At 44.4% G+C, this 14015-nt stretch overlaps 1 protein-coding gene across 4 annotated transcripts in view; it reads left to right on the top strand.

Annotated features, from left to right (window-relative positions):
* The window catches only part of celf2 (cugbp, Elav-like family member 2), a 1014614-nt gene that overhangs the window by 335414 nt on the left and 665185 nt on the right, over positions 1 to 14015 (top strand). Inside the window, exon 1 of one of the 4 annotated variants that reach the window (XM_043714084.2) lies at positions 11860 to 11986. The exons of the other annotated variants lie outside the window; for them this stretch is intronic. Coding sequence (XP_043570019.1) covers positions 11934 to 11986 — 53 coding nt within the window. The 5' untranslated portion in view covers positions 11860 to 11933. Of the gene's footprint in view, positions 1 to 11859; positions 11987 to 14015 lie in introns of those variants that run through there. 4 annotated transcript variants of the gene reach the window in all.

Below are 14015 nucleotides of genomic sequence, written 5' to 3' on the forward strand. Positions count from 1 at the left end.
GCCACAAGGATCTGTTTTGGGACCACTGCTGTTTGTCATTTTATAAATGACTTAGACACAGGCATAGGTGGATGGATTAGTAAATTTGCAGACAACACTAAAGTTGGTGGAGTAGTGGACAGTTTGGAAGAATGTTACAGGTTGCAGGGGGACTTGGATTAACTGCAGAATTGGGCTGAGAGGTGGCAAATGGAGTTCAATGCAGCTAAATGTGAGGTGATGCACTTTGGAAAGAATAACAGGAAGGCAGAGTACTGGGTCAATGGAAAGATTCTTGGTAGTGTGAATGTGCAGAGGGATCTTGGAGTCCATGTGCATAGCATACGGTCTGTTAGGTTTCATTGGTAGAGGGATTGAGTTCCGGAGCTGCAATATCATGCTGCAACTATACAAAATGTTGGTGCGGCCACACTGGGATATTGTGTACAGTTCTGGTCACCCCATTACAGGAAGCATTGGAAAATGTGCAGAGGAGATTTACCAGGATGTTGCCTGGTCTGGAGGGAAGGTCTTATGAGGAAAGTGTGAGAGACTTGAACCTGTTCTCATTGGCAAGAAGAAGGCTAAGAGGGGATTTGATAGAGACATACAAGATGATCAGAGGATTAAATAGGGTAGACAGTGAAATACTTTCTCCTAGGATGATGACGTCAGCTTGTATGAGAGGGCATAACTACAAATTGAGAGGTGAAAGATTTAAGACAGATGTCAGGCGAAAGTTCTTTATGCAGAGAGTGGTAAGGGCATGGAATGCCCTACCTGCTAATGTAGTCAACTCAGCCACATTAGGGAGATTTAAACAATCCTTAGATAAGCACATGGATGATTTTGGAATAGTGTAGGGGGATGAGCTGAGAATAGTTCACAGGTCAGCGCAACATTGAGGGCCAAAGGGCCTGTTCTGTGCTGTATTGTTCTATGTTCTATTTTCTAATCATCTGTGATTATCATCAGTCAATTGCTGAGTAACCCTGACACCAAGTTTAGGTCCGGGGGTAAAATGAAAACTCCTGGGATGTTTGAAAAATAAACAAACCAAGGAGAATATAGAGAGCTAGTCCTCATCGCCAGATACAAAGTCAGAGAAAAGAGAAATGATTCACACATCAAGCAATTTAGAACTATTTATCGCTGTTCAGATCTCCTCAACATGAACATGTTCCACATCATTACAAACACTTGTCATCAAAATCTCCATGTAATACATCAATGCAACGGCGATAATGTACTATTTATTATTCTGCACAGTGTGCTTTATGTCCTACCCACTCTTCCTTCTCTAAGATCTAATCAAAACTTAAAATAAACATTAAGAATTAACCCTCTCACAACTAAAGAATAGTCATGCTCTGTTGAAAGCCTTGCACAAGTGTAGGGACATTTGAGAGTCGCTTGGGAAGCCCTGGTGCTCTTAGTCTCACCTCTCCCCTTAAAATTACCAATACCAGCTTGCATTTACATGACGCCTTTAACATCACAAAATATTCACTTGTGTTTCAGAGGACAATCATCCATCAAAAGTGACACTGAGCCACACAGAGTTCCAAATGCAGATGGCCAATGGGTTGGTCAATGAGTTAGGTTTTCAGGAGAGTCTTATAGGAGAAAAGAGAGGTAGAAAGATTTAAAAATGGAATAGGACCCTGACAACCAAGGACACAGCTTCCAATGTTGGACTGCTTAAAATTCGGTATGTTCAAAACTGAAGTAATGCATCTCTCTCAGAGGGTTGTAGGACTTTAGTGGTGTGGAATTTGTGAGGGTGTTTTGGTGAAATACAAACATAGGGAGAACCAATGGATTTATAAACAAGGATGAGACGTTTAAAATCAACCAGGAGCCAATACAGGCCAGCAAGCACAGGGTATAGATGAAAAGAACTTGGTGTGAATTTGGGGTCATGGGTCAATGAGCAGAGTTTTGGAGTTTAACCAACACAGGAAATAGGTGACCAGTCAGAATTCCACTGAAATGCTCAGGTCTGGAAACAAAGTGGATGCAGTTTTCAGATAAGCTGAGGCAGGGAAGGAGTCAGAAGACATTCCACAGGTGAAAACAAGCAGTCTTAGAGCTAGCAGTGGGGATCAGGCAGTTTAGCTGGCTGGTTTGTAATGCAGGGAGACATCATCAGCATGAGTTAAATTCCCACACCTCGCTGAAGTTACTGTGAAGGTCCTGACTTCTCAAACTCTCCCCTAGTGTGAGGCGTGGTGGTCCTCAGGTTAAATTCACCATCAGTGATCTCTCTGTGATGAGAGAGCAGCCCTATGGTCCTCCCAGATGATAACAATCTTACCCGAGCTTTTAACAAAACCTCCCTACTTTTATATTTAATTTCCTTTGAAATAAAAGTCACCATTCCATTTGTTCCCTGCCCCCGCCATTCCCCACTGAATTCGGATGCTATCTTTTTGTGATTCATTGCTGATTCCCATTGTTGGAGGAAGTTTCTGCTCACCCAGCACTGGGAACGTCAGATACACAGAGAGACAATTTCAAAACTGTGAGGGCAGTGGTAAGATAATGCTGGGTGGCATCAGCATCTTTGAGGATATTGTCAGGATTTGCTGTCCCTTTGCTCACACATTTTGCCTTTTCATGAGAGCTCTCTGGGGTCTCTCCCTTGACTCGAGTATCAAGTCAGGCACAAACTAGAGTGAAACTAAACTCAGAATTTCTTTTTCATTACTCTTGAGGATTTGAATTTGCCTCAGAAGGTGCTGCCTGATGGAAAACCCTAATTTAGATTACTTACAGTGTGGAAACAGGCCCTTCGGCCCAATAAGTCCACACCGACCCTTCAAAGAGCAACCCACCCTGACCCATTCCCCTACATTTACCCCTTCCCCTAACACTATGGGCAATTTAGCATGGCCAATTCACCTAACCTGCACATTTTTGGACTGTGGGAGGAAACCGGAGCACCCGGACACAGGGAGAATGTGCAAACTCCACACAGACAGTTGCCCAAGGTGGGAATTGAACCCAGGTCTCTGGCACTGTGAGGCAGCAGTGCTAACTACCGTGCTGCCCCCATCAATGAAAGGTCTGAATGTTTTAATGTTGCTTCTTGTGTGTGGCATTAGAGCAAGATCTGTTTTGCTGGGGCTGAGGGGGCTACCTGTGCTATTCTCTCCTTTGGTCTTCAGACATTTTTCTTCTACTTATCAGGCTCCAGCTGCTTATTTCCATTCTCACTAACCCTCACCCCCTCCCTACCACTTTAGGACTTTAGGTGATTGAGGTTGCAATGGATCCTGTTACCTGATCTCAGTCGGTCAAAACTGCCTGTTGTGGAGCAGTGTTGGAGGTCAGCCTCTGTCCTAAGCTCTACCCAGTGAGTTCTGCAGGAAAGTGTGCATCAGATGGGAGCAGAATATACAGCATTCATGAGTAAACCTTGGTTCTAAAGGTGTAGAATGCAACTTGGCCTCCAAAGTGTGCGCAGCAATAGTGTTCCTGTCTCTAAGCCCTGAGACCCAGATTCAAGTCCCACTTGCTCCAGAGATATGGAAGAATATCTCTGATCAGGCAGATAAAAATAAGACAGGCAATAGACTGGAAGAATGCATTGTTTGGGCTTGTGGTACTATTACCAATATCTTTGAACTGGAAGGCCCATTTTCAAGCCTTGTCTTCTCCAGGTGTGATTAGTAACATCTCTGAGCATTTTGATTAGATATATCTACAACTGTATCATAGCAACTTATTTACAGTATGGAAACCGACCCTTTGGTCCAACTCGGCCATGCCAACCAGATATCCTACATTAATCTAGTCCCATTTGCCAGCATTTGACTCATATTCCTCTAAACTCTTCCTATTCATATACCCATCCAGATGCCTTTTAAATGTTGTAATTGTACCAGCCTCTACCACTTCCTCTGGCAGCTCATTCCATACATGCACCATCCTCTGCATGAAAAGTTGCCCCTCAGGTCCTTTTTAAATCTTCCCCCTCTCAGCTTAAATCTATGCACTCTAGTTTTGGACACTCTTACCCCGGGGGAAAAACCTTGGCTATGCATCCTATCAATGTCCCTCATGATTTTATAAATCTCTATAAGGTCACCCCTCAGCCTCTGACACTCCAGAGAAAACAGCCCCAGCCTATTCAGCCTCTCCCTATAGCTCAAACCCTCCAACCCTAGCAACAGCCTTGTAAATCTTTTCTTAACCCTTTCAGGTTTAAGGATATCTTTCCTATGTTGAAAAGTGTGTGGTACTGGAAAAGCATAGCAGGTCGACTTTTCGGGCATAAGCCTTTCATCAGGAATGAGGAGTTTCTGCACATTCCTGATGAAGGGTTTATGCCCGAAATGTTGACCTCCCTGCTTCTCGGATGCTACCTGACCTGCTGTGCTTTTCCAGTGCTACGCTTTTTGACTCTGACTCTCCAGTATCTGCCGTCCTCACTTCCTCCTAGATATCTTTCCTATGGCAAGGAGACCAGAATTGAACGTGGTATCTAAACATATTCTCACCAATGTCTCGTACAGCTGCAACATGACATCCCAGCTCCTTTGCTCAATGCACTGACCAACTTATTTGTCACTGAAAAGAGAGACAGTTTTATTGTCTTGTGCTCACCAGAACAAGTGCAAGAATGCCAAATTTCAACCAATCACCACAATGTATTTTAGGGGATAAATGAAATCGGTTGGTTGGCACATTGCCTCCACTTGGTAGAGATGTTGCCTTGGAGAATGCAGTGGGAAACTATTGGAACTAATGCCTTTAGATTTGCTGAAAGTGACATTCATTCATCAATAGGGACCTGTTCTCAACACAAAAAAGCAAACTGTATTATGTTCAGCTTTGAGCCTTATTTATATTCCCTAGAATTGAACTTATATTTTGCCTTAATTAACTTGAAAATTGCCATAAGAGAACAGAGTCAATTTGTCAACCAAGTAGCAGTTTTTGCCCAGAATTGTAAACTGTTGTGATCACCTGAAACTTTTCACTCTTTCATTTCTCATGATGAATGTAAAATGCAAATTTTGGTGACACGGAGTTCTGTTCTACTGAGGAACTTCTCTATATACACCTTTAAAATAATATAACATCCCAAGGTGCTTCATGAGAGCATCGTAACAAAAAAAGAGTATGACAGTGAGCTACATCTGGTAGCCTTAGGTCAGTTGATCAAAATCTTGGTTAAAGAAGTAAGTTTGTAGGAACAGTCAGAGAGGGAGAAATGAGGTAGAAAGGCAGAGAAATGTAGAAAGAGTAGTGCAGAGTTTAAGGCCCATGCAGCAGTGTAGTGATTAAAAATTTGAAGAGTCCAGGTACCTTGTGCTTTTGTGTGAGGCCACAGATGGATTTGGAAACAAGGATAAGAATGTTCAAATCAAGAATTTTGAAGTTGGAGCATGAACGTACCATTCAGCAAGAGAGGTGGAGGGAATGTATCAACTCTCTTTCAGCAATGATTGGCAGGAAACCCCAGCAGACAACCTGAATTGCTTAACTTGTGAAGCAGGCACGTGATTTAGCCTTCAAAGGCATCATGTTGAATTCTGGCTTCTCTCTGCATTGGCTCCCTCGAGGAATCTCTTGTCCATTGAGGATATTCTTTCATCTGACACCGTCTGAAATACAAATGTTTCCACGTGTACCTTCAATACTGTCAATAGTTGGGGCTTGTGTGCAGCATAATTAACAGCACAGATCCATTGGGCCAATAGGCCCCTTGACATGCTATAAAGTCTACAGTGCAAATTTATGATGCCTTTACACATCAATTAATGAAGAGAGAAGACTTACATTTATATAGCACTCTATTGCATCCATTGAAGCACTCCATATCGAAGGAATTCACTCAATATGCACTCATTATCGTGGTATTAATGGTAGACATTTTTACATGCAGCCAAGAGGCAAGAAATGAATAACAAGTTATTCTTTAAGGACTGAACATGCTTATTACTGAATGGAGTTAAACTCGCCCTGAGCTGTGTGGGATAGAAGTGTCAGAAAAGCCATTTCCTGCCTTCTTGGGTCTTGCATGGGCTCAGTACACTTGTACAAGCCATTGCTGTGAGAATGGTCAGCACCGAGGCACACACCAAGTGTATGGGGGCAGCCTGCATGCAAGTTAGATCAGTATAAACTGGAAAGTTGACTCCAGATCACCTGTAGCACAACTTGCCATTCCAAAGGAGCCAGAATTGCTTTTTGATGTGATAGAGTCATTAGAACTTCTCCAGCATCCCCGCCCCAGGGTGGAGTCTCCTGCAGTGTATGAGGTTTCCAGCTGGAAATTGAGAAAACACACAGCAGCTGGATCTGAACGTCAGGCAGTTCATTTGCATGAGCTCATGATGATGTGTTTGGGATGTAGCCATGACAGTGTTCAGACCTAACTGCACTAACTGTTCACACTCGTAAGGACATCGACCAATCTGCAGACACCAGGACTTCTTATTTTACAGCACTGAGGAAGTCAGAAGAAACCTTCTGATGTAGCCCGGCCAACCCACATTCAGCTGCCATTTGAGAAAAGACAGAAAGATTCACATTTTCATAGTGTCTGTCATAACCTCAAAGCTAGCATCGCATTTGATGCCAGTTAAGTACTTTTGACATGTAGTCATTGTTTTAATGTAGGAGTAACAGCAGCCAGTTTGTGCACAGCAAGATTCCACAAACAGCAATATGACAGTGAACAGCGAATCCGTTCTTACTGATTATGTTAACTGAGGGGAGACAAGTAGGAGGCTGGAAGAACACAGCAAGCCAGGCAGTGTCAGGCGGTGGAGAAGTCAACGTTTCAGATGTAACCTATCTTCAGGACCAGGGTGCAGCTACTGTTTCAGGAGACCAGGGAAGTTATTTAATTTCCACCTGAGAGGGCCTTAGTTTAATGCCTCAATTTAACTGTAGACACCTCCCACATTTCTTCATAAGAACATGAGAATGAGGAGCAGGAGTAGGCAATCCAGCCCCTCGATTTGATATGGTCATGGCTGATCTCAATCCCACTTTCTTGCTCAGCTCTCTATAACCCTTCAACCCAATGCTAATTAAAGATCTATCTAATTCCTATCTAGCTCAATAACCCATCATCCATAGCATTCTGGGGTACTGAATTCCACAGACTCACATCCCTTTTGAGATAAATAACTCCTCCTCATCTCTATTTTGAATCTGCTACCCCTTGTTATAAAACTATCACCTCTTGTTCTAGATTTTCCCAAGTGCTCCATGTCTACATTGTCAATCTTCTTTAGTGTATACCTCAATTAGACCTCTTCTCATTCTTCCTACCTTCACTTGAGTATTAGCCAAGATTTTATGCTCATGTCTTTTATAGGTTTTGAACTGACACAACAGGTAGGTAGGTTGTACTGGCTCTAGATTCGTCATTAGCAGCCTGAGTCCCATTGTGGGAAGCACCTTTCACCGCTGATGTATTTAGCCAGTGCAGTCAATGACACAGCACAGGAAGCAGATAATTATCACTACATTGACACCTCTCTGAGATGCAGAGATCACATCATTTGCATTGAATGTGCCCTCAATTTTGGGGGATCTTCCCATCTGAGGCCAATATCCTTGTTTCTTTTTGTGTGAGGAAGTGATTTTTGACATCACCCCTGAATAGGTTGGCTCTAATCTTGGCTGAAAATGTGTTGCTGGAAAAGCGCAGCAGGTCAGGCAGCATCCAGAGAATAGGAGAATCGACGTTTCGGGCATAAGCCCTTCTTCAGGAAGTTATTTAATTTCAGGTGGCTCTAATCTTGCTCTTGCCTCTTGCTTTCTCATTAGATGCCAGGAGAAAGGATTTGAACCAATTTCTGGTGGGTTTGCTTAGCTAATGGGTCCATTGTCTCATGGCTGGCATGTAGACTCTGTTCTATTCCCAATCAAATGTCCCACCCGCTCCTTCAAGTTCCTCTCCAAGCCATTCACCATCCTTACTTGGAAACATATTGCTGTTCCTTCATTGTCGCTGAGTCAAAATCCTTGAATTCCTCCCTGATGGCACTGTGGACTGCCAACAGTTCAAGTAGGTAGTACACCATCACCTTCTCAAGAGTAACTACTGATAGGCAATGAATGCATATCCCACAAATGAATTTTTAAAAATCTGTTTGAGTTAAGAGAAATGTCTGCTTTCATTCACTTTCAGTTCCTCTCCTCCTGTTCCAAAGAGGCTGACACATGCTGAATTTTTGTTTCATGATGGACCTCCCTTATATTTCCTCAGTGTCTGCTCTCCAATCCTGTATCTATACAGCGAGTGGCTAGAGACAATTTGTCTGCAGACGGAAGTGCAAACAAATGAGACCTAATTCTCACTCTACTGTCTGCTTGCATGCACCAACAACTCTGTCGTCTTGAGTGGGTGCCTTGAGCAAGAGAAAACAGGAAAAGTCCAGTTGGCAGAACAAGAGGGAGGGAGATACATAGGAAAATGAGAAAAGGAAGAATACATTAATGTCTCTAGGGCCTCTCCTACATTGTGGATGCAGGGGCATGCTCGTCCAGAAGCCAGATCAATGTAAGTTGATGTCTCCATTATGCAGCTCATGATTCTAGATTAGAGTGGTGCTGGAAAGGCACAGCAGTTCAGGCAGCATCCGAGGAGCAGGAAAATCGACGTTTCAGGCAAAAACCCTTCATCCCTCTATTCCTGATGAAGGGCTTTTGCCCGAAATGTTGATTTTCCTGCTCCCCGGATGCTGCCTGAACTGCTGTGCTTTTCCAGCACCACTCTGATCTAGAATCTGGTTTCCAGGATCTGCAGTCCTTGTTTTTACCTGCAGCTCACAACTGTAAGTCCCACAACTGGGATTTGTCCAAGGTTGACATCACTGACAAGCAACTTCAGCTCAGCCATTACAAGGTCGGTGAGCCTCAAAAGCTGAGATGTGATCTGTTTTCCATTTTTTTGTCTGACTGATGGTCTGTGAGGTGTTACAGTACTTTTCTTTTTGTTAAAGACTCTCTATCAATGTGTACCATTGTCACTTGCTGCCACACGCACATATTTCACTTTGAGAACTCGAATCTTTTCACTTTAATAGTGTCTTATTGGAATTCGATTATGGCCACAACCACATAATATTTCTCCTACAGGAAGAACAGGGTTGAGAATTTTTGTAGCTATTTTCTTTGCCATTTGATGGGCATGGCAACTTTATTTTTATTCTAGCTTGACTCCAAGGAACAACCTATTTACAAGCACAGAATTTTAAACATTTGCTTTTCCACTGGAACTGAGTGCCTTCTCCCTGTTTAATGCAGAGACTGCCCAGGACTGAGTAATTGGAGAACTCATTCGTTGATACCTGGTGACTTTTCTGCCCGAGCAGTGGTTGCAAACTATCCAGGATTGTCCTGGGGTCCCCAGGGATTAAGCAATGATCAGCTGTTGGTCATTGAAACATTATATTCTAAATACAATAGGAGCAGAAGATGGAAGAGCAGAGATAGACCATTCAGCCCATCGACACTCCCCTGCTGTTTGATTTGATCATAGTTGATCTGGTAGTCTTCCATTCCACTTTCAAGTCCCACTTCAGAGCATAAACTAACATTGACATTCCATTGCAGTACTGACGAAGAGCTGCACTGACAGAGGTGCCATGCTTTGGATGAGATTTTCAACTGAAAACTGACCTGTTTGCTCGGGTGGGCAACATAAGGAAGAGTGGGCAAATTATCTCTGGTTCTGGATTAGTGGTTCTGGAAGAGCACAGCAGTTCAGGCAGTATCCGAGGAGCAGTAAAATCGACGTTTCAGGCAAAAGCCCTTCATCAGGAATAAAGCTCTGGTATCCTGGTCACAACTTTACCCATTGGATCATCTGATCATCATTACACGATGGTTTGTAGGACCTCACTGTGCACAAATTGGCTGCTATGTTTCATACATTCCGACAGGGTAAAAGGCCTTACAGACCTCCAGTCATCGTGGAAAACATGGTTGAAATGTAAGTTGATTTTTGGGGAAATGGTGTGGAGAAAGTATGCACAGGCTTGAGAGAAACAAGTGCTGCCTTTCTTTTTCTGTTCTTGAATAATTGTGTTTATTAGTAATAAAATTAGTTACATCCCAAGATGGGCGGGGTGGGGTGAGTAGGGGAGGGGCAGGGCTGGTGGTCAGGTGAAGATGGGGTTGGAGGCAGAGGCCATGCCATGGAGTGCCCAACCATGCACCTGGCCAGAGTTGGCAACCACTTGGCTCCAACCATTCGGTGATGTGATAAATGTGGGCACCATTCAGCCCTCTCCTCATGCTAACCTGCATTTTCCCCTCAAAATGAGCACACTGTGGATAGATTCCACTGGTTATCGTTTTTCCACTTCATGTAGAATGAGCTATTTGGCTGACAGCCCACAATCCAAGTTTGGCCTTTACAAAGCTTTCTTGGCTCAGAGTTTTGAACCAGCAGTTTCAAAGCAAGGGGGAGGGATGGTATTATTACTGGCTGAAAATCCTTTTCCAATTCCTCCCTTCTTAATGGGACAGATAGTAAGTGTAGGAATGAGGTGCTAAGAGTCAGTGTGGTTTCAGGATAATAGTCAGGATACCAAGGCACTTTAGGGGGACTGGTTAGCTTTAATCAGCCTCTAACATTGAAGATATTTTTGAATCAAACTGTTTGGACATCTTATGACACACACACATGGAGCAGGTGAGTATTGAACCCAGGCTTCTTAGCCCAGAGGTAGGGACACCACCACTGTACCATCACAAACATTGAGGGTCTTTTTTTGTTAAGGGGCTATTTTGACTGGGAAAGGACAATCACTGACTAGCTTGGTGTATTTAGTAATGCACAGGCTGCTTTCAGATGTGAGAGGGGAATGGTGAGTGTCAGTGTGGCAAAGTTTTTTTTGTCTGTTTTTGCAACCTGCGCCTGACCTGAAAGGACCACAATTTGCCCAAATTCCAAAGACTGATTTAACCCATCAGAGGAAAGAAGCCCAAGCAAAAAACACTTGGAAAAATCCTCCTGCAAAATTAAAGGTTGACCTGAAGACCCAGGAGCTCTCGCTGACTCCTCTTGCCCGGATTCACAGGCTGAGTCTAGGCTCAGGTGCACAGCTAGGCCTAGACACCTGAAGAAGTGGTAAGCATTGGCAAAAGGGATGGACAGTGGAGGTCCAGTGGCAGTGTCAGGATGATGGGAGCAGAAGGTAGTGAACTCATGCATCCCCAGTCCAGGACACAGCTCATTGGAGTGGCAGTGATGGAAGCCCTTAACTGAGACCCCAGAGCCTGTTTCAGAGACCCCCACTAATGTCCAGCAATGGGAGGAGAACAACAGGAAGAGAGAATGATGAACTTTATTGCAATAAAACCTTACGTTACATTCAATGTTTTAAGATGGCACCTGAGCAAGGTGACACTTTGTTTTTAACACATGAAAAAAACATTCTTTGTGTTTTTATGTACATGTGACAATAAATCTAATTTAAATATATACTCCCAGCCTGGCAGACATGAGCTTGCATTCATTTGAGGATGTTCTTAACCTCAGATTCTGGGGGTGAATGAGAAGGGGTAGGTTTACCTGGAATCTGCCTACTTTGTCCTACAGGCTTTTGGAGGTGGTCAACCGTCTTCAGATCTGCAACCGGTTTTTAAAAGTACAATCTGCAAGGTCAAAGACTGCTTTGGATTCAATCAGATAGGATGAATCGAGAGAGAATTAAAGTCCAGTTTATTTCACATACATACGAGCAGTGGACTGGATCTTTTTGCAGCAGATTGAGGGTATTTTTTTGTTTCAGAAAGGGGCAATAAGTTAAGGCAGCAAAGTGGCGAGCAGGATTTGGGGGCGGAGGGATGGTTCTGACAAGTGCTGATCAGCCGCAGGGAGTGGGACGAGCCTTTGCTGGGAAAGGCTGCAGGCTTTTGGCACTTTCTCTCTCTCTCTCCCTCTGCATTTTATTGTTCCGTCTGGCTTGTTTACAATGGTTTCCGTCATCTCCGAGCTGGATCCGCTCGACAGTTGGAAAGTTCTGAGGTAGGCTCCAGAGTTTGTGTTTCGCAGCCGATCATTGTCGCGGAGAACCCCCTTTGTTTCAGTAAAAACAATCCGAAAGTGTGTGTGCGGGGGGAGGGGGTGGGGTGGGTGTGTGTGTGTGTGTGGGGGGGGGGGGGAGGGTGTGTGTGGGGGGGGGGGGAGGGTGTATGTGGGGGGGGGAGGGTGTGTGTGGGGGGGGAGGGTGTGTGGGGGGGAGTGGGGTGGGATGTGTGTGTGTGTGTGTGTGGGGGGGGGGGGGGGGTGAGGCCAGAATCACATCTGTCAGCCCCTCTCCCTGTCTGCCTCTGCTCCGCTACTCTCATATCCCCCCCCCCCCCCTCTCCTGTCTCTCTCGTTCTCCTTATGCCTCTCTCTTGGTCTTTAGTTCTTTTCCTTTCGTTATTTCTTTCCCTCTCATGTTCTCCCTCTTGTCGCCCTCGTTCTCCTTATCTCTCTCTTTCTCTTCGTCTCTTCCTTCTTTAGGTCTTCTCTTTATTTTTTTCCCTCGCTCTTGTCCCCCCTCTTGTCTCGCATTCTCCTTATCTCTCTCTTTCTCATGGTCTCTCCCCTCGCTCTGGTTCTCTCTCTCTCTCAAGTTCTCTATTTCTTTTCTTCAGTATATTTCTTTCCCTTTCTCTTATTCTCCCCTTGTCTCTCTCTATTCTTTTCCTCTCTTTATTTCTTTCCCTTTTTGTCTCGTTCTGTTTCTCTCTCTCTAGTTCTCTCCCTTTTCAGTCCTTCTGTCTCCCTCTAATTCTGCACTCTCTCTCTCTTTGCCTTGTTCTCCCTCTCTCTTTCTGTCCCCTTCACTCTCTCCTCTTGCTCTCTACCCCCTCCCCGCTCCCTCTAGTCTTTTCACTAGTTTTCGCTGACCCCCCGTTTTCGCTGACCCCCTTATAGCGAGAGGCTCCTTTTTTGCTGTGTTAAGATTCCCTGCAGACTTGGAGAGCTGAGGCTTGGCTGACGTTCAGAACTGCTCGAGGGAATTTTTTTTTCTTTCACTTCTTTTTAAAAACGAAATGCTGCTGGTTATTATTTTTGAGAGTCCCGTTTGAAATCAGTGGGTTTGAAAAACAAGAACAACCCAGTTTGGGGGCGAGAGAGGGACTTAACAGATCGGCAGAAATGGCATTTCTGTAACTTTTGTCGGTCTGACTGTCCAATTTGGAAGCATTTTCTGTTTGTGAGGGGGAGGAGACAGAACCATTCTCTCTGCGATGAATGAGGATATTCAGTTGTCTCCTTCCTCTCCCCCCCCCCCCCCCCCCCACGCTGTAAGTCTTTAGAGGAATTAATGTGGAGAGGCACAGAAATGGTGGGGAGCGTTTTTTTAGGGGGGGAGAGTGGTATGTCTTCAATGAGGAGGCTTTTGCCTGAAGTAAATCTATGCCTCCCTTTTTGTTGTTGTCAGGAATATTTGTGTTTCTTCAGCATCGGGGGCTTGTGCTGCTGCAGGAAGTATTTCTTGAGTGTGTTGGTACAGTTTTTGGATTTTAAGATTTTCTCTACAAGACAGCAGTAATTCTGACAGGCTTATCATGGGAATAGGAGCTTATGGCATAGCTGCCAACATCAGGGATAATCCGTGAATAGAGCTTTCCTACCTCAAATCAGAGAGGGGAGAGCGAGGCATTTGATGAATGTGAAAGAGCAGTCTTTTGTCCGATTATTATCTCCTGATTTCCTCTCCTTTCCCTTCCCCACCCCACCTGTATTCATTGAGTTACAGTTTCAATATTCCACCTAAGCAGCTATTTAATTTGGGGAGGGGGGGGGGTATTTTTCGTGGGCCTATAGCTCAATGCAGCAGCCATTCCCCGTACAACAAGGATCCTAAATACATCCATTCAGATCAATGACCAGCTAAACTGTTCATCCAGATGCTGCTGCTGAGAGGTGTTGGTCAGGGTTCATGGAGAACCGCACTCTGGACATGCTTCTCAAGGGCTGGGCATGCTGTTCATATTAGTATCCAATTCATAACCCGGTGCCTTTGGTTATGTTGCAGCTGTATAGGGTGCTGGTGAGG

Source organism: Chiloscyllium plagiosum, unplaced genomic scaffold (assembly GCF_037043375.1).
Source record: "Chiloscyllium plagiosum isolate Xiang-an unplaced genomic scaffold, Cpla_swu_hap1 HiC_scaffold_23, whole genome shotgun sequence".
NCBI lineage: Eukaryota > Metazoa > Chordata > Chondrichthyes > Orectolobiformes > Hemiscylliidae > Chiloscyllium > Chiloscyllium plagiosum.